The 21,342-nt window shown below is 51.5% G+C and overlaps 1 protein-coding gene across 4 annotated transcripts in view; it reads right to left on the reverse strand.

Moving 5' to 3' along the window:
* Positions 1–21,342, reverse strand: part of CELF5 (CUGBP Elav-like family member 5) — a 37,021-nt gene that overhangs the window by 7,866 nt on the left and 7,813 nt on the right. Inside the window, exons 1-5 of one of the 4 annotated variants that reach the window (XM_053965755.1) lie at positions 14,907–14,956; positions 11,066–11,114; positions 4,409–4,537; positions 3,757–3,836; positions 2,653–2,799 (exon numbers count right to left, since the gene is read on the reverse strand). In XM_053965755.1, coding sequence (XP_053821730.1) covers positions 2,653–2,799; positions 3,757–3,836; positions 4,409–4,537; positions 11,066–11,114 — 405 coding nt within the window. In that variant the 5' untranslated portion in view covers positions 14,907–14,956. Of the gene's footprint in view, positions 1–2,652; positions 2,800–3,756; positions 3,837–4,408; positions 4,538–11,062; positions 11,115–13,364; positions 14,540–14,906; positions 14,957–21,342 lie in introns of those variants that run through there. The other 3 variants (XM_053965756.1, XM_053965753.1, XM_053965752.1) reach the window with 3 other exon arrangements.

The following is a 21,342-nucleotide window of genomic DNA, read 5'->3' on the forward strand; positions in this document are numbered from 1 at the left end:
TTTTTAAGACTTCAGGCCTCTTTTTTATTGATAATTTTTTTTTTCAGCTCCCAAACATTTCCCTGAGTCCACCTCAAATAACTTGTTGAATAAAATGAACTCATTTGCAGAAGCACCTGGGATCAAAACCTGATTTAAGCATGGAAATAAACTGCTTTCAGATGCTTAGCCAGTTGTACTTCCCAGATGAAACTTTTTCATACAGTTTCAGCTAACATGCACTGTTTGACATTTTAAGTACCTTATTTTGCATATTTGCATAGATCTGAATAACTTTAGACTGAACTTAGTATATGATTATTTCATGTTTAATTTGAGATAGTTTTTGAAGAAGAAGGTTATTAATACAAATTTAAAACAGACAACTGAAAACAAAACAAAAACAACCCATGCTCCAAACTTCTTCCTAAACCCCTGGGGACCACTTTGGCTTTGTAATTCAGCAAACCCAGTGGGGACAGGGAGAGGAAGCTGTTGTGTATTAAATTATGGCTACAAGAACCTGTGATGCCTCTGATGCACCAGCAGCTCTTGCTCCTGTCAGTCTGGTTCAGCCACATCCAGAATGGTCAGAATGGTCAGAATCCAGAATGGTCAGAATCCAGAATGGTCAGAATCCAGAATGGTCAGCTGCATCTCCCAGCCCTGGGGGGACCTTGGGTGCAGCATTTACTCCTCCATGCCCAGACTCAGGAAGGCATGAGGGGTTTTGGGCTTCCCCTGAGCCCTGGCTTACCAGAGGTCCCAGCTGCCAAGGGCTGCCCATGGCAGAGCATTTTGAGGAACCATAAGGAGATTCAGCAAGGAAATCCCTCTCTTTTGCCCCCACTTGCAGAGGTGTTAGGTAGCATTCCAAAGGGCTGATTCCCTCTCCCTCTGATGGTGGCACTGTGTGTGTGTGGACTGGCTGGGATCTCTCCTCCACAAGGGAGACCAAAGACAGTGACGGCACAAGAGAAGAAAGAGTCAGGTGCGAGGTCAGTGCCTCAGGGGAAAAAAAAAAAAGGAGAACCAAACCCAGTGGGAAGTAAAAGGATAGGAAGGGAAAAATCCCAAAAAAGTGGGAGACAGGCTGAGTCTCAAGTCAAGGGGAAAGCCAAAACAAAGTCACAGAGCAGGAAGGCCAGTGAAGAATCAGAGAGAGAGCAACACAGTAACAGACACAACTGAGGTGAAAGAAGATGCAGACAAGCAGGGAGGCACAGCTTAGACCTGACTGCATTCTTGTCATCAGCAGGGCTTCCTGAAGATTAAAAGGCTGAGTCTGGAAGCCCTCACTGCTCTTCCTCCTTGCACAGCCTGGACCTCAAGCTGATAAAGCACCTCCTGCCAGTATAACCTCACTGTGTGGTCCATCCCTGCCTTCTTCACCACCACACCATGCCCAAGTCAGGGCCATCTCTAGGACAGCAGGAGACACACCAGGATGATCATCTCATGCCTGGCTACAATTCTGACCTCTGGCTCCTGGACAGAAAAGAAGGATCCTGGCAAAAAGTGGCGACAAAGGTGACTGGTGACAAAGGATCAATTCTATGTTTGGCTTGCAAATTTCCCCTAAGTTATGGAGCCTCATATGTACTTCCTTTTTTTCTCATCCATACTTTTGCCACACACTTAAAATGCATTTGGCAGTTTCTGGGGAATCTTTGAGGAAACAGCCCACAGCTGAGAAGCAGTTCCTCCTCTGTCACGTGAATGAAAGGAAGGCACATCAAGGAGCTGCTGAAGCCAGAGGAGAGGTGTCCACATACACAAGAAGAACAGGTTTATTTGCACTCCCCCCTACAAAATTACTTTCAGTAACAGTATCTACTTTTGAGTTGTCAACACAATAATCTCTTGTGCCTTGAGCAATTTCTGAGCCTCCTTCCACGGACTTTACATTTGGCAGCAGAGACCTGAAAATGACAGTCACCAAGGAGGCTCAAACAATGCTCCACCACAGCTGATCTGGGGTTTGTTGAGTTTGGGACCTTCCTCGAACATCAATGGCAATTGCCACCATGGCTCCAAGGCAAGGAGGCTCTCTCACTAAAACCCAAAGCACAGCCAGGCTGCTGAAACACTTCTGGCTCTCTGCTACCCACTGCTCCCTCCCCAGCACCTTGCAAACTCCACAGTCCCACTGGCCAAGTAAGAGAATCTGGAAGCCACAGACAGCACTGGGGGAACAGGGCCCTCCTGGGAATGTCAGCAGAGAAATGAACTCGTGAAGCTGGCTCCCAGAGCTCTCCTGCTGCTCCAAACCCAGAGAGACACACATTTGTGTCACAGAGCCAGAGGAAGGGTTCACAAGTTGGTATCACAGCTGTGTCAGACGTCACCCAGGAGCCAAGGCTCTGAGCTCTCCTCATAACAAGACAGAGAGGAAGTGGGTCATGACTGACCTGCTCCCAGCACCTCCAACAACATCAGAGAAATCCCAGGCTCACTTTGAGGAGGCCCCAGCTCTCCCCTGCCCCACCATTTCCAGGAGAAAAACGCACAAAAACTCTGCAAGACAAGGCAGCTGAGTGCTGAAACGAGCCAGGAGCGCTGCCAGGGGCTGGGAAGCTTTCCCAGAGGTGCAGGAGCTCAGTTTGAGGTGCCCCAGGGGCTGCCCGGGGCCAGCAGGGCAGCGTTCCCCCCCCACCCCCGCGGGATACTCACAGCCTGCGCATAGGCGCTGTATGGGCTGAACGGCAGGGAGAGAGATGGAGTGAAAATGCCCAGCTGCCCCACCATTTGCTGCATACGGCGCAGGGTCCTCTCCTTATCTGTGTCAGCAAACTTCACCACTAGACTGGAGGAGGCACCCTAGGCACAGAGAGAGGAGACAGAGAGGAGGCAGGAGAGAAGAGGCGTGGGACAGCCAGAGAGTCAGCAGTCAGGCAAGGGAGGACGGGGCAGGACAGGCAGCAGAGAGGAGTGGGAAGAGGAGCAGAAGAGCAAATATTGGCGTGGAAGTGCTGGGGAGCTGCCTGGAACCTGGGCTGTGCCCTTCCCCATCTGTCTGTCCATCCAACCCTTCCCTCTCACACCCTTCCCCTCACACAGCTGCCTACGTGGATGCACACATCCCTGGCTGCACTCACCAGTGATGGTGCAGCCAGGAACACCCAGGGCATCGATGGCCACAGGCACCACTGTGAGCTTGGCTGGACAGGCAGAGCAGCTCCAGGCAGCTGGGAATTCCCTGGCTGCAGCAGTGCACTGTCCTGTCCGTGAGGTGCCCCAAATTCAGGCTGGAGATTGCCAGAGATGAGGCCACAGCTGCAGCTCCACTTGCACAGGAAGGCCCAGCTACAGCCACACAACCCCACACAAGGCACAAAGGGCTCCCACCCACACCCAGCCCCAGGGGCCTCCTCTACTGCCTAAATCAGAGAAGCCAAGGAGTGCTCAGACACTGAAGCCCTGACCACCCATGTGGCTGAACTGTCAGCTTCCACCCTGCTCAGTTTTGAACAGGTAGCTGTTTCCAACACAAAATCATGGCCTGATTTTTGGCTCTCTTTTATTTGGCTTTTACAGCTGTGAGTGCTGTCCCTCCCAGTCTGGACAAACACGGCCACAAACAGCAGCCCAGGGGACAGGATGGTCACTCTGAGTGGAGCACAGACGGGCACACACACACCCACACACCTCCCAGCCACACCAGTGGACACTGCTGTTGAACCTGTCGTGGATTTTTGGAGAGTGTGGGGAGGTCCCTACAACAGGGAAGTGGGACAAGGATTAGGAAGAGGGTAGGTCCCCTGGCCTTATACTCACGGGCATTGTCTGGCTGCCATGGAGTGCGTGGATTGCTGCCTGAGCCTCTGTGTGAGATGAGAACTTTACAAAAGCACAGCCTGGAAAGGGACAGAAAGAGCACAGGAGATTGCAGTGACAGGACTGCTGTGAAAGTGCCATCACGCAAGAGACAGTGTCTGTATCTCAGGTAAGGCAAAGGAAAGCCACCCCAAGGAAGCAGGGAACAAAAAGGATGACTCATCCCAAGTCCTCTACCCTGGAAAAAAGAGGAAGGGTCTCAAATTATTACTTCAATGATAAACTCTACAGATGACGACACCATCTCCACCCTTGCCCCTGATCACCTCTTCCCCAAATTCTCTGTGGGCTCCTCATTGTGGGTACAAACACTTCAGCCTGCAGCCCCAGCTGGACAGAACAGGCTCACGAGTGACCCTGACAGCTCAGCTACTCATCGTGCTCTGCTTCCCCTCCTGCTCCCTCAGTCTCTGCCCACCTTCCCCAATCCCTCCAGGCAGCACAGGACTCTTCCTGCCCTGCTCCCTGTTCCTGGCTGGTTTATGGGTTCCCCTAAGTACAGGGAGGGGAATGAGTGCCCCAGTGGGAAGGTGAGGCTGGTGAGCACTACCCAGGGCAGGGACAAAGGGCAGGACACACAGAGGGTTCACACCTTTGCTGTTCCCATCGGGTCCACGGAGCACCGTGCATTCATCAATGACCCCAAACGGTTCAAAGAGCCGGAGCACGTCATCCTCAGACTGCTGCTTATTTAACATGCCCACAAAGAGCTTCCTGTCCCCTAGGGGCAAACACAGAAACATCAACCTTCTATGAGGCTTGCAGTCCAGAGTAGGAGGAGAGGAACACTTAAGCACAAATCAGCCCGGTGTTAAAAACATGCCAGGCACGGAAATGGTTTGCTGTTGGCTCAAGTGCTTCCAGGGGTGAAAATGCAGGGTCTGCCCAAGCTGCTCACACCTTCAAAGGTTTGTGTGGCTTCCCCTGTCCTGCCCTCCCCAATGGAAAACAAAGGATTAATAATTTCCTTTTATTCATTAGCCTTTTCCTTCGAATAATCCAAGAGAAATGACAGTAAGAAAAACTGTCTGGGCAATCCCATTTCTGTTGATCAGCAGGTGAAGTCCAGGTGAGGTGCCTTAGGTAATACAGCAGACCAACCCCAGGCAGGCTGATTCATTCCAGGACCTTTGACTTCTGTTTCCTTTTCCTTCTCCCAAAGACCACCGTTTCCTTAGCTGCTATATAACCAAGCACCTTGATTTCCATTTGCCCTTCCCCACTCCACTCTAACCAGCTGTCTCCCAAGGCCTGGGATAAACTCTGGCATCCTGGGTCCCAATCTGCCTCACTGTAGGACCACCCAAATCCTACAGGTGGGTGAAGGCCAACCATCAGCTCCATGGTCCCTGCTCCCCTCTCTCCAGTGGCACTGTGTACCCGTGTCACACTGGCAGGGAGCTGCAGGAGTGGCCAACACATCCAGGACTTTGAGCTCAGCCTCCTTCTGGGTTCCTCCTCAAAGAGAGAAGTGAGGATGATGGTTTTGTTGGGATGGGTAAGTATGGAGGCAAAGAAGGGGCAGAGTGCCTTCTCCCTCTCTCTCCCTACCTCAGCAGCCACAGGAGCCCATCCCATGCCTGATGCTGTCCAGCCAAGCACAAACACAGCAGTGTTTGGGGCAGCATCCTCCCCAGACTGATGTGAACAGCAGTAAAACAGCACAACACCGAAATCCCAGCCCAAACACCAGCCCAGCCTCAGTTTTTGCCAGGAAACAGAGCTAACCCTCCCCCACTGCCCCAGATGTGAGTGGGGAGGCAGGACCCACAGGAGGGAACGTGTTGGGATGTGGCTCTGGAGCAGCAGTGCCAGAGGATTCCTTATTGTCAGCGACAGGATCAGAGGGGCTGGCTCCAAACAAACCAATGCAATGTGACGCACGTCAGGGGCAATAGCAAAGGAGCTGCTCTCTGCTTGAGAGTGCAGTGACCTGAAAAACAACAGGTCTTGGAGCTACAGCAGCACAGCAGCTCCAGGGGGGTGCTGTGTAGGGATGCCAGGCAAGGATGGCACATGACACATTCACACTGTCACCAAGGCTCGCCCCAGCCCCTCTTGGCTCCTCTTGGCTCAGGTTCCCACCCAGGTAAGGAAGGAAGGCACCTTCCCTGCTGCTCAGCCAGGTGCAGATGCACTCAGCAGCACACACAGGCAGGACCTACTCGTGCCCTCGGTCCTTCCCAGAAAAGCAGATGCACACAAGCAGCACTAATGGACGAGCACAAAGGCTCACACACGCCCTGGAACACACTTGTACATCCCCAGCCCCCGGGGACGCCTTCCAGAACGAAATTCCTTAGTGAGCAAGAGGAATGTGCAGCCAGCCACGCTCATCCAGCATGCAGAGACCAGAGGGAGCCACCTCACCCTGCCCCAGAGCCCCAGCACAGGCTCAGCCAGGCACAGCTCTCCTGTAGCCCCAGGCAGACATGTGCCACTTGTGTCCACCACAGTCATGAAGTGTTAGAAGTGCTGCAGCCCAGGCTCTTAACTCACTCCCAAGCAAATACTCCTGATTTATATAACTAGAAGTGGCTGAAATATATGGCTTTGCATATTTTTTTAAAGGCCAGGTTTCCCAGCTTCCCCATTTTCATGAATCCCTGGGTAACTACACCCATGGGAATTTCATTCCCTTCTGTTTTCCTTGTGATTCTTTGTACATTTCTCCCTGCACCTGCATGGCAATGGCTGCTTTTGGAGACATTATTTCAGCTGATTGAGTCCATTCAAATTGGTGATGCCCAATAATCCCCAGCCAAGGCACAGGAGTTCACAAAGCAGGTGCTGTTCAGCTGCCTTCTGAGCAAGGAGACAGCACCTGCCCCCACAAGGGCCAGCTCAGGAGTGCTGGGGGTCAAAACAACCAGAAAACAGCACACAGAGCAGGTGAAAAATCGGATTGGAAGAGAGGGGGGTGAAAAAAAAGGGACTGGACAGGAACAGATTTACTGGGCAGTGAAGAGGAGCATGAAAACTAAAGGAGCAGCAGCTCTGTGGTGTGACTGACATCACCTGGTGTCAGATGTGAGCCCAGTTTGGCCATGGCAGGGGACACTGGAGGTCTGGAGGGTTCCTCCTTCCTCTACCCTGAATCTCCATTGCAGCTGGAACCAGGCTTTTATTCAGACATGCTGCAGCCTTTGGGTGGCAAACATAGGGAGCTCCTTAAAAAAATCATCATCACAGGGGAGAAATACATTGGGAAACACTTGCACTGACTTTAGGTGCTGTGGAATAATCCTCTGTTCCTTGAACTAGCAGGCAAATAACTGTGGGCAAAGATTTGACAGCCAGAAATGCATCTGATGGTCTTGCCTTTCTCTTCAGGGATCCTTGGCTGGCTGGGGCAGGGGGTGTTGAGATGTCTGGGAAAGGCAGTTTCCTACACCTTGCAATCAAACCAACATCAAATTACAAGTTACTCATTATTTTCTCCTTCAGGGAGCCCTCAGATTTCCTGGGTAATTCCTGTGGTTTCTTCCTCACACCATTTCTGTTGAATCAAAAGCATTTTTCTTTACCCTGCCCTGTGGGAAAAGTCCATTGAAACAGTGACTGCTCCATCCCTGCAGCTTTACAGGTCTTCTGCTGTCTGACAGGGCTCACTAACAGAACCTTTTGGAAGTCCTGTCTTCATGTGGGAATTTCAGCTTTCCTTTTTGGAATTTGGAAGAAAAAAAAAAAATCCAGTCTTCCTGGCTATGCAGCACAGGTTAAAACTGTGACACCTTAGGGACTTAAGCCATAAAAGCAAATATAAATACACACACCTATGGGTTTGGAATATTTTCTGAAGACCAAGAAGAGCAGTAGTAAAAGGGAATGAAATCACTGACAACATAAGATTTTTTTCACAGTGAATCCTGCTTCATACAGCCTGGTTCTGAAGATCACACGAAGGAAAATGATCCAGCCTGTTCCCTTTGGATGCCTCTGCAGCAGCTGGGGACCTCTGAAAGGGCTCTTCTGCTGCTGACCTCTATCTCTCTGCATCTTGGAGCCCAACCCGTGATCCGGGATCCTCTCGATTCCGTCAGCTTCCAAACAGGGCTGTTCTCCCACAATATCCAGGCTGACTCATCCCTCCCCAGCCGGGCTGCAACGCTGCAAACCCTCCACCTGATCTGCTCTCAAACCCTCCCACCTGAGCTGTGATCCTAAAACCACCGATCCCAAACCCTCTGGCACTCCCAGGGCTGATCCCAAACCCGCTGGCATTCTCAGGTCATCAGCTCCATCGTTCTTCAGCTCCCCCCAGGATTCCTGCAGCACTGGAAGCTCTCCCCTCTCCTCCTCGGCACAGCCCACCCTCCCCTCCTGCTGTTTTCCCCCTTCACTTTCTCTACAGCTCCTGCTTTTCACCCTCTGATCGGCAATTCCCCGTGCTGTCCAGCAAGCAGGGAAATTCGCTGTGATCTCTGACTGTCGAGTTCCCATGGAAACGTGCTCCGGGCACCGCCAGCCGCGCAGGCAGCAGGAGGAGCCAGCACCGAGCGCGTCGCTGATGAAGGCACCACGGGAACAGGGCTTGAGGCTGAGTGCTGTGGCCAAGCGAGAGCACACAAGCACTGGACACAGCTCCTACAAAGCCACTGAATTCAGGTCATCTGGCCAACAGCAGGCAGGATCAGGGAGAGAGGGAAGCCAGCTCCTGGCTGAGGATGGGATGCAGCAAACCTCAGGAAGCAGAGAGAGCTTCCTTGTCCCTGGGCGGTGCTAAAGGCTTGGGTTACCTGTCATGCCCCATCACTGCAGCCCAGTGCTCCAGACAAGCACGTGAACCCCTCTGCCCCTCTCCTCCTGGCACTCCAGGCTCCCAGCAGAGAGCAGGGAAAAGCTGGCAATGTCTGGCCCAGCATCACAAGTCCCACTCTGAACTCATGCAGGCAGCGACTTTTCCGTAGTGAATTTCTTCTGCAGGGTGCAGGAACACTGAGCATCCAGATATTCCCACACAGCCCCTGCAGGGCTTGGCCAAAACTGCCCCTTTGGCAGAAAAATGAGCATCTCTCAGACCAAGAGACAAATTCTGGCGTTCTAACGTCATGTTCTTAATTCAGGGTGCTTCACTTGAGAAAGGTCAGTCCCTGGTGAGTACAAAAGAGGCTCCCTTCAAGGATAATGCAGAGCAGTGCCTCACTGATGCATGCAGCTACTCCTTGATAAATTCCTAATCCACACACTTCTGCCCTGCCCCAAATCTTTATTTCACCTCCTGCCAGTGTGGGGCTATTGCTATAGGGACATTGCTCTTCCCATATCTGCAAAGTTGTTCAGCCACTTCTCTGACAAGTGGAGCACCACGACAGAAACATTTCAGAAGAGCAACCTGTCTCAGACAAACACAGGGTACTGTCTTGATGCTGCTCCTGCCTCAGGAAAAAATCCAGTTTGTCGTGGATCCTGTGGGAGCTGCTTGTTCTTGGGCTCTGCAAGGAGCCTGGAGGGAGGTGCACAGGCTGCAGGAGACAGGTGCTCAGGCTCCAAAGATTTCTGTTCTTGCCCACGGGAAGCAGAGTTGATGTTCTGACATTTGCAACCATTAGGGAATGTGGCACTTTTCATAAACTTAGAGATTTCAGAGTCCAGTGCCTTGGCCAAAAGCTTGTTTCTAAATCAGCACCCTGGTTTTTAACCTCCTGAGCTGTTCCAGCTCGATTTGACAGAGACATCAGAGATGTCACATCCCAACCCTTCATATCAGGTGGGTGTGTATAGAAGAGCCCCCACTAGTGCCCCACCAGCAAAAGAGATGCAGAGATGGCCTCAGCCCTGATTAGATGCCAGAGACTCCAGAGTTGCACTCAGACACATAAACTTTTTTTTTTTTTAATCAATGTAGTAGGGGAAGGGCTGACCACCTAATGGTTGAGTCCAGAGGCCATGTGAGGTCCCAGTGAGAAGCCAGCCCTCCCCACATCACCCATTGCAGGCATCTCTAAAGGATCTCTCATCCATTCTTAACATCATTCTCAACAGTGAGAGTGAAACACCCTGAAGATTCTGGTCTCTTTTGATTGTCTATAGCACAAATAAGGACCTTAAATTCAACCCTAAACCAAGGGGCTGAAGTAAAATGCCCAGACCTCAGTAAAACTTAGGTGCACAAGTAAATAACCAAAAGTTACAGACTCTATCTGATTTAAACAGACTTTTTTTTTTTTTTTTTAAGGAGTATCACGCAACCATAAATACACACATTCACATAAAATATTATCAAACATATCTCATGTTCTGACAGTGTAATAACTGACAGTCACTACAAACTGTTTGGAAATGTAAAACAAAAGCCTTCCAAATCTAAATAAAGCACGCAGGACATGCTGTCCCACAGCACAAACAGCAGCACACAAACCCTCCCCTGGCCTCTACTAAACTGCTTTCAGGGGCAGCACCAACAGCACAGGGCACAGAGAGGCAGAGGTAGGAATGGAGAGAAAAGGAGAAGAAACAGATCAGTAAGGCAAGAAAAAGAAGCAAAATGAGTTAATGGATTTGGAAAGGGCTGAAGTTGCAAACCTTCTCCACCTGGAGGAGGCATTTGAGCTGCTGAGAGCTCCCCATTAAATTACCAGGTTCTCTTGTTCCCAACCTTCCAGCTCTGAACTCCTCAGTATATGCTGTTCTGACCAAGCTGTCCCCTGCAGGCTGACAGCACCTCCATCTCAGGATCCTTTCCCTTCAGACATTATTTCCCCATCATGTGATCTTTTCTGCAACAGCATTTTGGCCTTGACAATGTGCTGGGGGCTGCTGCAGGACTGAGAGTGGCAGGGCTGAGACAGCTCAGCAGTGATGGGGGAGGCAGCGGAGGGAGCTGCAGACAGGAGAATCAGCTGCAGACCAGTGAGCTGAACACATTAAAAAGCCACTGCTGCTGCAGGGATCTGGCTCTTACTGGGCTGATCAGGCGTAGGAATGAAGGAACCTCTTCCCAAAGGCTTCAGGAGCCCCAGTGCCACACAGGTCTGCTTCAGTAATGTCCTGGGGCAGACACTGCCAGGCTGATGGCACCCTCAAATAGCTGGGAAAGAGAGTGGAGGGGGCAGCCACATCATCACCCTTAGGACCTGGTGTGCTGTCAGCTGCCTGCTGTGTCCCTACACTGCCCTCCTGCCCCCCAGATCTCTGCCACACACAGACTCCTCCTCATACTGAGGAAGGCAGAGTCAGGACCCCGTGTCTCATTTCCTGGTCCCCCTCACAAGCCACCAAAGGAGAAACAAGGAGAGATGACAACTACCTCCACGGCTCTCGCTGTCCGCAGGCTTCACCTGGATCGGGCGCGCCATCTGCAAGGGAAGAGAAATGCAGAGGTTATTGCTTGGCCCAGTGCCCAGCACAGGCTGCTGAAGGCACTGTCAACAGGGCAGCAGGAGAGGCAGAAGGGAAACCAAGACACTGTGATGGCAAGCAGTACCCTTGAAGAAGGGATCATTTTTTCCAAAAGGATCCTGGCACTTTTCCCTGCTCAGCTGCTCGCCCCAGAGAGCAGCTCTCCTGGAAATGCCCACCATGCATAAACCTCTGCCTCCTGAGCTGCTGCAAGCAGCACAGAGAGGACTCTGAGGAAGCAGCTCATCACCATGTGACTGGAGCCTCAACAGTGGTCAGGGTGGCCTGAGGTGAGACTGTGCCTGGAAGCTCTTCCTGTGTCTGCCCTGACTCAGTGCAGGCATGGCCACGTCACCTAATTGAGCCACTTACTGTCCTTGCAGCAGGGAAGAGACACTGCCTCTGAACTTGGCTAGAAGCAGCACAGCAAGCAGGCCTGTCGTGTTCCCCCTTCCCCAGCCCTCACACAGACAGCTCTGTGCACCAGAGTAGCTCCTGAGCAGGGCAGTGCTGCTCTCCAGAAACATCTCTCATCTCTGGCCCTCAGAGGCAATGCTCAGGTTGAAAGTGGTGAAACTCCTCTCGCCTGGGTGTGGAGAAGAGGTTTTTCCTTCTCGTGCAGCCATTAGTGTCATCAGCAATAATCCAACCACAAACAAGCCTGAAGGGTAGCTTTGCTCACATGGCATGGGGACTCTCCAGGTAAGACAGAAGTAGCTGTATTAAGGAACACACAGCTTTAACTGCCTGGTTTGAAAAGCAGGGCAAAACTCATCTGCTGGCAAGTCTGTGTGTCCTATGCTGCCCAGAGAGGCAGCTGACAAGCTGTAGCCTCCTTTCCCAGCTAGCAGGATCCAACTGCACCAGAATATCCTCCAAGGAATGGTGCACAGGGCAGATTTCCACATTCACAGCACATCTCACTCCATGTCTCTCAGCATCAGTCACAGAGGCTGACAGTGACCTGAATCAGTGACATTCATAATAAAAATCAGAATTTTGCAGGGAAGGCCTGCACACGAGCTGCAGGTCCAGACATCGTCTGCCCCCTCTCTTAGGAAACCCCTGAGGAAAAACAGCAACAAAACAGAAAATGAAATCAAGCCATAAAAGTCACCATCTGAAATGTGCTTAGAAGCCAGCATGCAATATGTGGAGGGCTGTCAGTCTCCAAGCAGTGGCTGAGCCAGACTGGCCAGACACCAGAGGCAGGGCCCACATCCCCAAGAGCTGGAGGAAATCCGTGAGGTGGCTTTGCAGTGCACAGGACAGAGATGCCAAGCAGGAGGTGACAGGCTGGCACGGCATGGCACACAGCCTGGCAGCTGGGGGCTCTGAAGCTGGCCTCCTCTGGCTGATGGACTTCAGGCAGGACGAGCAGAGGCTGGGAGCAGGCCCACGCCACTCCTGCCTCCAGGATTGATCATGGGGCCGCTGATAATGGCCCAGGGATGGGCAGGCAGCTCCCCAGGGGAAGGCCAAGCTGCTGCCATGCTGCACTTTGACAGACAACAACCTCAAGACCTGCTGAATCATTTAGGGAAGAGGGAGAGGCTGCAGGTCCTTCTCCCACTCTTGATCAGCTGCAGGGATTTGCAGAGCTCCTGATGTCCTGCTGTTGCTGCCATGTGTGCCCAGCACTTGCAGCACTGGAACTCGCCAGGAGCTGCCGAGGGCCCGGCCCCTCTTTCCTGAGCTGAGTGGGATGTGGGGCAGGGATTCAGGAGTCTGAGGTCAGAGATTGTTCCACAAAGCCTCCAGTTTCCTTGCTGAGAGGCTGCTGTCACTGCTCACGGTCCCTGGCAGCCTGCCTGTGTGAGCTGAGGGAGCAGAGCTGTGGGAGCAGGCTGAGTGGGAGAGGGCAGGCAGCCCAGATGTGTGCTCAGAAGAGAGGGCTCCCTGCAGAGCCAGGAGAGGCAGCTGGCCACGTCACACCCAGGACATGGATTCCCCCAGCACCAAGGAATAGTTTTGTCTCCACCCAGGATGCCAAACCAGGGCTAAACTAACTGAACTGATGGGGAGGGAGACGAGGCACAGACTGGGATCTCAGCTTCTGTGAGGAAGCCAAAGCCCCAAAGCCATTTGGGGGTAGGAGGGGCGGCAGGGATGCTGTGGAAATGCAGTGCACACACATCCAGCACCTCCCTCCCAGGGATGCAGGGGCTGAGGGGAAGGATGGGGGAGGCGAGGGGGAGGTTAAGTACCTGAGGCCATCTCCCTGTCCCCTCCCCCAGCAGGGCTGTCACTCCAGCTCCCAGCACCTAGGATAAAGGAGGTGTTGTCATGGAAACGGTTATTCACCACATGGAACCTGACATTTGCAGTTGCCATGGAAACCAGCTCTTGGGGGCATTCCCTCTGCTTTGCACAAAAGAGACATTTTGATATGATCTCTGGGGAAGGGGCCCCCTCTACCCATCTGTCCATCCCTATCCTTTCCCCCATCCCAGGGACGTGACCCCAGGGGTGGTGACCCCACTGAACCTGCCACCCTGGGCGAGTGCATCCCACAGGGCCACTGGCCCAGCGAGGGGACGTGCCCACAGCTGGGCCACAGCACGATGCCCTGGCAGGAGGGGTGGCAGTGCCAGTACAGCAGTGTGGGTTAGTACTGCTGCAAACCCAGAGGCAGCTCCTGGCTGGGGCTACAAGAGGAAGCAGGGCTGCCCTGAGCCCCCCAGCTATGGCCACAGCTCCTCTCCTGCCCACCTGAAACACCACCTGGGGTGGGCACAGGAAGACTTTCCCCCTGCCCATGTCAGACCAAGCCCTGGGTCAAGGGCTGCCCATTTCCAGAGGCCTTGCCAGCTCCAGTGACTTTGAGAGACACCCACCAACCTGAGGTCAGGTCTCTGGGCTGGTCTTTATCTGCTCTGGAAGATATGGGTAAAGAGAAGAAAACAAGACACAAGAAATTTGTCCAGATGCTGAGGCTTGGAGAAGAGCAGCAGGATTGTCTGGCAGCTTCTCCCTGAAACAGGAGGTCTCCCAGCTGAGGCAGAGAAAGCCATGGTCCTCCTTGCACAGAAGAGGCTTCCATGAAGAGGGACACCACCACTTTAATCCTTCTAAGTCTCATGTTGCCACCAAAGACAAACAAATTATCAGAGATCTCTCAAGCAGAGGGAATCCACAGCAGCTTTAACTCAACCACCTTAAGGCCTTAAGAACTGTCCCTGGGAGATCCTGACCTCTGTATACAGGTATCAGAAAAAGAGCTGTCCCCTACAGAACACACAGTAGGGATGGTCAAGTTTTACCTCTCCCATTTGAGGGAGAAAGAGAGGAACAGGGCAGCAGGGAGGACCCACTTCTGGCTTACACAGTAAACCCTGGAAGCAAAATTCTCCTGGCCTCCAGTTATCACCTGAGGCTGCACAGTAACCAGAGAGCACACCTGGATAAGAAAATTCTATTTGTATATACCCAGCTGGGCCCAGAATCCAGCAGTCAGGATGTGCCTGCCTTAAATTCCCAGAGTGGAGAAGATGCACATGCACAGACATGGATGCCTTTTACCACACAGGAACACATAGGTGAGCACACGTGTAGGATGGAGAATTCCAGCAAATGATTCATGAGCCTGCACCTGCCTCACAAGCTGAGCTTCATCTTCCCTGTTAAATTATTCAGCTGAGCATTATTAGTCTTCATTTCTTAAGAATATCACATTAACATTTAGCACATGCTGTCAGGACACCACGGGCCAAATGTCCCTCACCCTCACACTTCAGGGTCCTCCTTACCTGCTGCTGCTGACGCTGTAAGGGCTGTCAGCTCCATGACCCACTGCACTCAGGAGATCCTCTGGAGCAGCAGTGGGCACCAGATGGGCAGCAAAGCTCCTACTGCCCTGCTCCAGCTTCTCGCTCACATTTCCCTCCTGGCTGGATACACAACTTGCCCAGCACAGCTGTCCCTACCCTGCTCTCAGCTCTCACAGACGTTTCTCTGCCTGAACCACTGTCCCTCTCACGAGCCTGCAGCCTTTGTTGGCTTTCTGGGGGGGTTCCTGGTGGGAAGCAACGTGGCAGCCGACCTCGGGAGCGTCACACAAAGCTCAGCAGCCACGTCCTGTGCAGCCCTGTGAGAACAGTGAGGAGACACCCACAGGGAGGGTCACTGCAGCCCAGAGGAGCCCAGGGACTTCCAGGGAAGAGGCAAGGCTAAGAAGCCTTGCTGAAAGTGTCTGGATTACATCCACCCCAATCCCAGGATCTGGGCAGCACAGAGAAGCAGGGAACCCCACTCTGCTTGGGCTTCCCCTCTGCTTTTGAGGAAATGCTCCCCACCTTTGTAGCACTCTGGAGATGAAGGAGCTAAGGAAACATCCTGGCACTCCTAAAGTCAGAGGAAGCTTTGCTATTGGTTTCACCAAGGCTAAAATGCACCACTTCTCTCACCACACCCCAAATAAAGACTTCTGGAGGTGAACTGGCTCCCCGTGTTTAATCAGTGCCCAGCATGAGCACTGAGTCAGCTCAGCAATCTGGTAGCCCTGTTCCTCAAGGAGAAGACTCCCAGATCCCCCTTCTTCAGCTTTCAAATTGCAAAAGCTGGATGGAAGGAAAAAGCCCCCTGGGACAGCAGGGCAAGCCTCTCTATTAATTACAAGTAAGTGATGTAAAATAGCCCCTTAGGTGCAATGCAGGGGAAGCTCACAGTGTTAAGAGGGTCAGAAGCAGAGTGTACAGAGCACACAGTGCAGGCTGGCTCCTCTGGGATGTCAGGAACCAAAAGGCATCCAAGGCCATTGGCACAATTAGGTCCTAGGCTCTCCACTTTACAAATCGTGGGCTTATCCTCCTCTGGCCAGTTAAAAATGCCCTGCCTGAATGATCATAATCACTTCTAACTGGGCAGAGCACGTAAATCTAAATGCTAATTTGTTCATTTGGATTCCGTTTCTGATTGGGAATGCAAGCAGGGATGGATTGGTGCCAGTCTCAGTGCTCAAGTATCCTGCTTGCATCATCCCTCTGACATCTCAGTGTGCCTTAGTCGTGTCCAGGAGAACCATCCTTCCCTGAGAAAGAGGGGTTGTCTCATACAGAAACACGAGCAACATTATTACCAAGTTCTGGCACAGCTCTACAGGCTGCTTATGAATTCACCTCATTCAATCCTGCTATGGAGGAGACAAGGATAATTATGAGCAGTGTGTTCCAGGTGGAGGAATTGAGGCATGTGGTGATGAAGATCATGCAGAAAGTCTGTGGCAGAAGCAGGATGTGAATCCCAGAGTACAAACCACACAGCTTCTGCCTGCATGGCTCAGCTACATCTTTATGCACAAGCAAGGAAAATTGTTGAAGGACTGAAGAAACTGAAAACCCAAAAACTCCTCTAAAAGTTCATCAAGACCATAAGAGATCATTCTGGCCTCCAGAAAGCCATGGGACACAGCTGGGTGCTCAGACCCACAGTCCTGTGTCAGCTGCAGCATCTTTCTTCAGCATCTTGCTTCACAGACTTGCCCAAGATTGTCACATTTGTCACTCCCACTGAAGTAGAAAATGCTCAGCAGGCCCAAGGAATGCTTAAGGCCTGCAAAAAGCAGGAGTAAGATGCTGTGAGATGGCTCACCAAGTTACCCTGAGAAAGTGCAAGAAAGCCACACAGGGAAAAGCTGGGAGCACACACTCAGCTGGCTTTGATCTTTCCAGTGGAAAGGACACCCAGCACCCTGTGCCTTTCCCTGTGCACCACTGGTCCAGTGAGCACCTTCAGGGGCTTCTCTGTGCACAAGCTGCAGCCTCCAAGGACCCCAAAAAGGCAGGCAAAGGAAGAGCCTGGGGCAGCAGTGTCTGAGCTGATGGACACAGCAGCTCTGCAGAGCCTGCACAAGCCTCTCCTGGCAGGTTCACAGGCTGCCACAGGCTCTGCTGCTGTGCCCTTCTCCTGCCCCATGGTAAGGACAGTGGCCAGGAAAAGACATCTCTGCTGATGTAACAGAGGGGGGCAGGCACAGGGACCCTCTGCCTGCACACAGAGTGGCTGTGCCAGTTCCCTTGGCAACCACTAACACTGACAATCCGAGCAGAGCAAAACCTCCGGCAATACTGACACACCCACGGGAAAATCCACCCAGAACGGGCCCAAGCCCCAGCACCACCAAATAAATCCCCTGAGCCTGTTCTGGGCTGATAGGAGATAAGCTGTTTCCCTTTAGGGGTGCTGGCAGACTAGAAAAGAGGCCCCAGGTGACTGCAGGATGCCCCTGGAGACAGTCTGATCTCATTTGGAGAAGGCCCTCAGTGATCTGGTGTAGTCAGCCCTGCTTTGAGTGGGGTTTGAGCAGAGACCCCAGGGGTCTCTTCCACCATAGACTATCCTATGATCCCATCTATATCCATGCTCACAAACACTTGTGTGCAGGCACACACCCCAGATGACCCCACAGAGGTGGGAATGTGGAGCCTCACTCAGGAGGGTGGTGCCTTTGCAAAGAGGAAGCTCTGTGTGGGCTGGTGTGCAGGTGCAGGTGAGTTCACAAACACAGGTAAGTGAGATCACCAGGGAAGACCCAGCTCTGGGAGGCAAAAGTCAAAGCTTTGTGCTGCAAGGAGATGCCAGGGCCTGGCTGTGCAAAGAGCAGCAATTTCTCTGGAGAAAGGAAGACCCCTTGTGCACAGGACAGAGCCTGCATGTGTCCACGTGGTCAGCATGTGGGGACGGGTGCTGATCTTCAATTTCACTGTTCTTCCAATTCCACAGGCAACAGGAGGCAATGTCTGCCTTGGCAGCTTGATCCTCACTGTAGGCACCTCACTGGGCAGCTGCTTTGCCTCACTGAGAGCTCTCAGCCCCTCAAGTCAAACCCTCAACAGCACAAGTGTTTTTTTCTCTGCACTGAACAGGCACTTCTGCTGCTTCTTGCCCAGGGGCTGCTTTAGCACCTTCATGTCCTGGTGCTGCCATTTCCATGAGACAGCATTGGCATGCTCTCTGTGTTTCTAACTGATAACTCTGCATGGCTCTCAGCAAGTTGCTATCAAACCTGCAGGATGGACATGGGAAAAACTTCTCCACCCTGCCCTCTTCATGGGTTCAAGCTGCAAAGATTAACAAGTGGGGCCCAGCTTCAAACCTCAGCCAAACATTTAGACCACTTGGAACTTTCAGAAATACTGGTCCAGGCTGGCTTCACACCAGCACTGCACAAACAAGAGGGCAGGGAAGAACGAGATGCATTGCCCTCTCCACCAAAGTCCCTCCAGCCACCTGTGCTCCCTCCTGCCACCACGGGCTGTGGATCCTGACAGATGGCCCAGGTGAGCCCTTGCTCCTGGCAGCACAGGACACAGCCTACCCACAGGGATGCCCTCTGCTCCAGCTCTGCTGGGTCTCTGCACAATGCTGGTGCCCAACCACCTGAATTAGTGCTGCAGCATCTCAACCCCTGGTGCATTCCCAGAGTCTCTGTCTGCTCTCTGTAATTTTCCATTCCTGTGTCCCTGCATCCATGAGTTCTCCCTATGATGTAGCCACATTTCAGCGCCCTCATCACTGCTCTTAAACTGCCCGTATTCCCAGCTTGGATCAATACCAATTTCTGCCACTTACTTGCCTACCTTTCAGCAGGCCTTTCTTTGTTCTGCATAGAAATAAAACTGTAACTGTACCTTGCCAAAAGAATTACTTTTTTAAACCTCCCCCCCTCCACTTCCTCCCTCTATTCTTCTTCCTCTTCTTCTTCAGGAGCAATTTTATGTAATTTGCAACTGTCTGGCTGCAAATGAAAAGAGACATAAAGCGTTTCTGCGAAATATTGAAAAGCTGGATGCTTTTCCCTCAAATTTCACTTAGCAAGAGGCTTTAACTTGCTGTGTGATCACTGTGTGTCATTAATAACCTCTCCAATTCCTTTCAGAACTCAGCAAAGTGAAGGCACAATCACGAATCAAAGGCATGGGTTATTGAGATATAATATCATTTCACTGAGGCAGGGAGGAGTGTGCCAGGGAGTGGGGAGAAGGTGAAACACTGCACTGCTGGGCTGGCTGGCAGCTGAAGGGGACACCAAATTTAGGAAATAGCCTTAAAGGCCAGATTTCAACAATTTACCAGCTCTCAGGGCAGCACAGGTGTGTGTTAGATAATACAATATGCAGCTGTACAGGTGAGACTGGTTGAGTCACCATCAGGTGTGTGGATGTGGCACTTAAGGACATGGTTTAGTGCACTTGGCAGTGCTGGGTTAATGGTTGGATTCAGTGATCTCAGAGGTCCTTCCCAACCTGATGATTCTATGACAGTCTTGTTGCTTTACACCCTGATCACGCTGGCCCATATAAAAGAATGTAAAAGCCAAAATTCTGTCTACCTCAAAAAAAGATGCTGAGCCTTAGTGTTAAAAAATAAGATTTTTAGAGTTTAAATTCCATTCAGTTACCATACATCCAACAGCTCTCAATTCAGAAACAAAAGAGAATTTTGACCTCACATAAAGAGAACTTGCCCCAAATACCACAAGAATAAATACAGACAAGAGTGATTCCTACTGACTTATGTGGAAAACCTAAATTATAAATATAACTATATACAAAAGCCTAGGTAAGCTACACTGCACTCATGGCCCTGCAGGTGGGCTGACATTGCTGGCATCAGACCTGGAGAACCTCAGCAACACCTCTGTGGGCCCAGACCTACCCAGTGACAGCTGGAAGAGAACCCAGCAGTCCTGCTCTAGATGCCTGTTCACAGCCTAAGACTATCTCAGAAACCATATCAAAGCACTTTCATAACTCTGACCTTACCACATCCTCAGTCCAGAGCAAGAAAGTCATTTGTCTCTATTCAGGTTCATGAACTGTTGAGTTCAACCACAGCTCTCTGCACTGAGACCAACAAAGGAAGGTACTTTGGTTCTTGGGGCATCTGCAATTGCTTGGTGGTACAACAGCAAGTGTAGGATCAGCACAAGATCCTTCCTCTGCCAGCTTGATCCCTTGCTGTCTCTAGAGCTGCTGAGGCTTGCTCATGCATTCAGGTGACAGTTTGTGTCACCCTACACTTCATAACCCTTCATCTTTCTTCTCCTGCTATGTGCAACACAGAGAAAGGATATGGGTAAAATGCACAAGAAATCAGTTGTTTATCAGACTGTGGCCCATTGACTGCAACCTCAGTGGTGTGGTCAGCACATTCTGTGCTCTGCCCTATGCTGGGGCCCTGAACTCCTGGGGATAGGCTTTGCCCCAGAGATCACCAGAAGATGATCCAGATGTGAATATACAGAGATGAAATTTTACATCCTTGTTCCTAAAACAGGGAAGCAACTGCCTGGCTCTCCTGTCTGTGATTCATTTCCGAAGTGTTTCCCACAAGGACAGGTGATGCTACACAGACACCAGCAAACCGTGGCTGAAAGCTCACCCAGCCCACGTCCATGCCAAGCAACCATCTCTGCATGACCAAAGAGAGAGAGAATTGTGCCTTCTTGGTCACTGAGGGACTGAACAAAAGAGAAACTAAATGTGATGAAGTGGTATATTGGCAGCCTGAAAATAGCTCCAAATGCAGCACAGCTCATCTTCATCCTAATCCTGAAACATAATTACACCACACTGCTCATTAACTGTCTCCAGACAAGTATGTTCAAAAGTACTCACCTACCACAGATTTCTTACTGTTCCCAGGCAGTGTCTTACACCTCCCTTAACATAAAAAGCCTTTAGATCATCACATCATAGATAAATTGCTGCTTTAAACACTGCTCCATGCAGCTCTCTGCAACCCCTGAGAGCACAGGCAGCAGAGAACACAGTGAAACATGCAACAAATCCCCGATGTAGAACTGTAGCAAAAATGAGATTGCCTTGAATCCACCAAGCCTCCCATGAATAATTTTTCAGAGACACGTCTGACTTCCCCACTGCATTAACAGCACTGTACCATGACTCCTCTCAACTGCTCCTCCATCCTTTGACTTGTTCTTATGGACACTGTCAGCTCTGCCCTGGGCCAACACATGAGGTTACACTGCTTTAGTTCAAAAATCCGACCATTTCCCATCACACAAAAATAACTCGGGCAGATTTGTGCTGGTTATCTGTACTCTTCCCCCTGGCTGTCCTGAGATAAGGACCTTGTTAAGTGATAATTAAGTCACATGCATTTTCCAGCACTCAGATGCCAGCACAGGCCCATGCCAAAAAAGCACAGGTAAACAAATACAGA

Source organism: Vidua chalybeata, chromosome 27 (assembly GCF_026979565.1).
Source record: "Vidua chalybeata isolate OUT-0048 chromosome 27, bVidCha1 merged haplotype, whole genome shotgun sequence".
Classification (NCBI taxonomy): domain Eukaryota; kingdom Metazoa; phylum Chordata; class Aves; order Passeriformes; family Viduidae; genus Vidua; species Vidua chalybeata.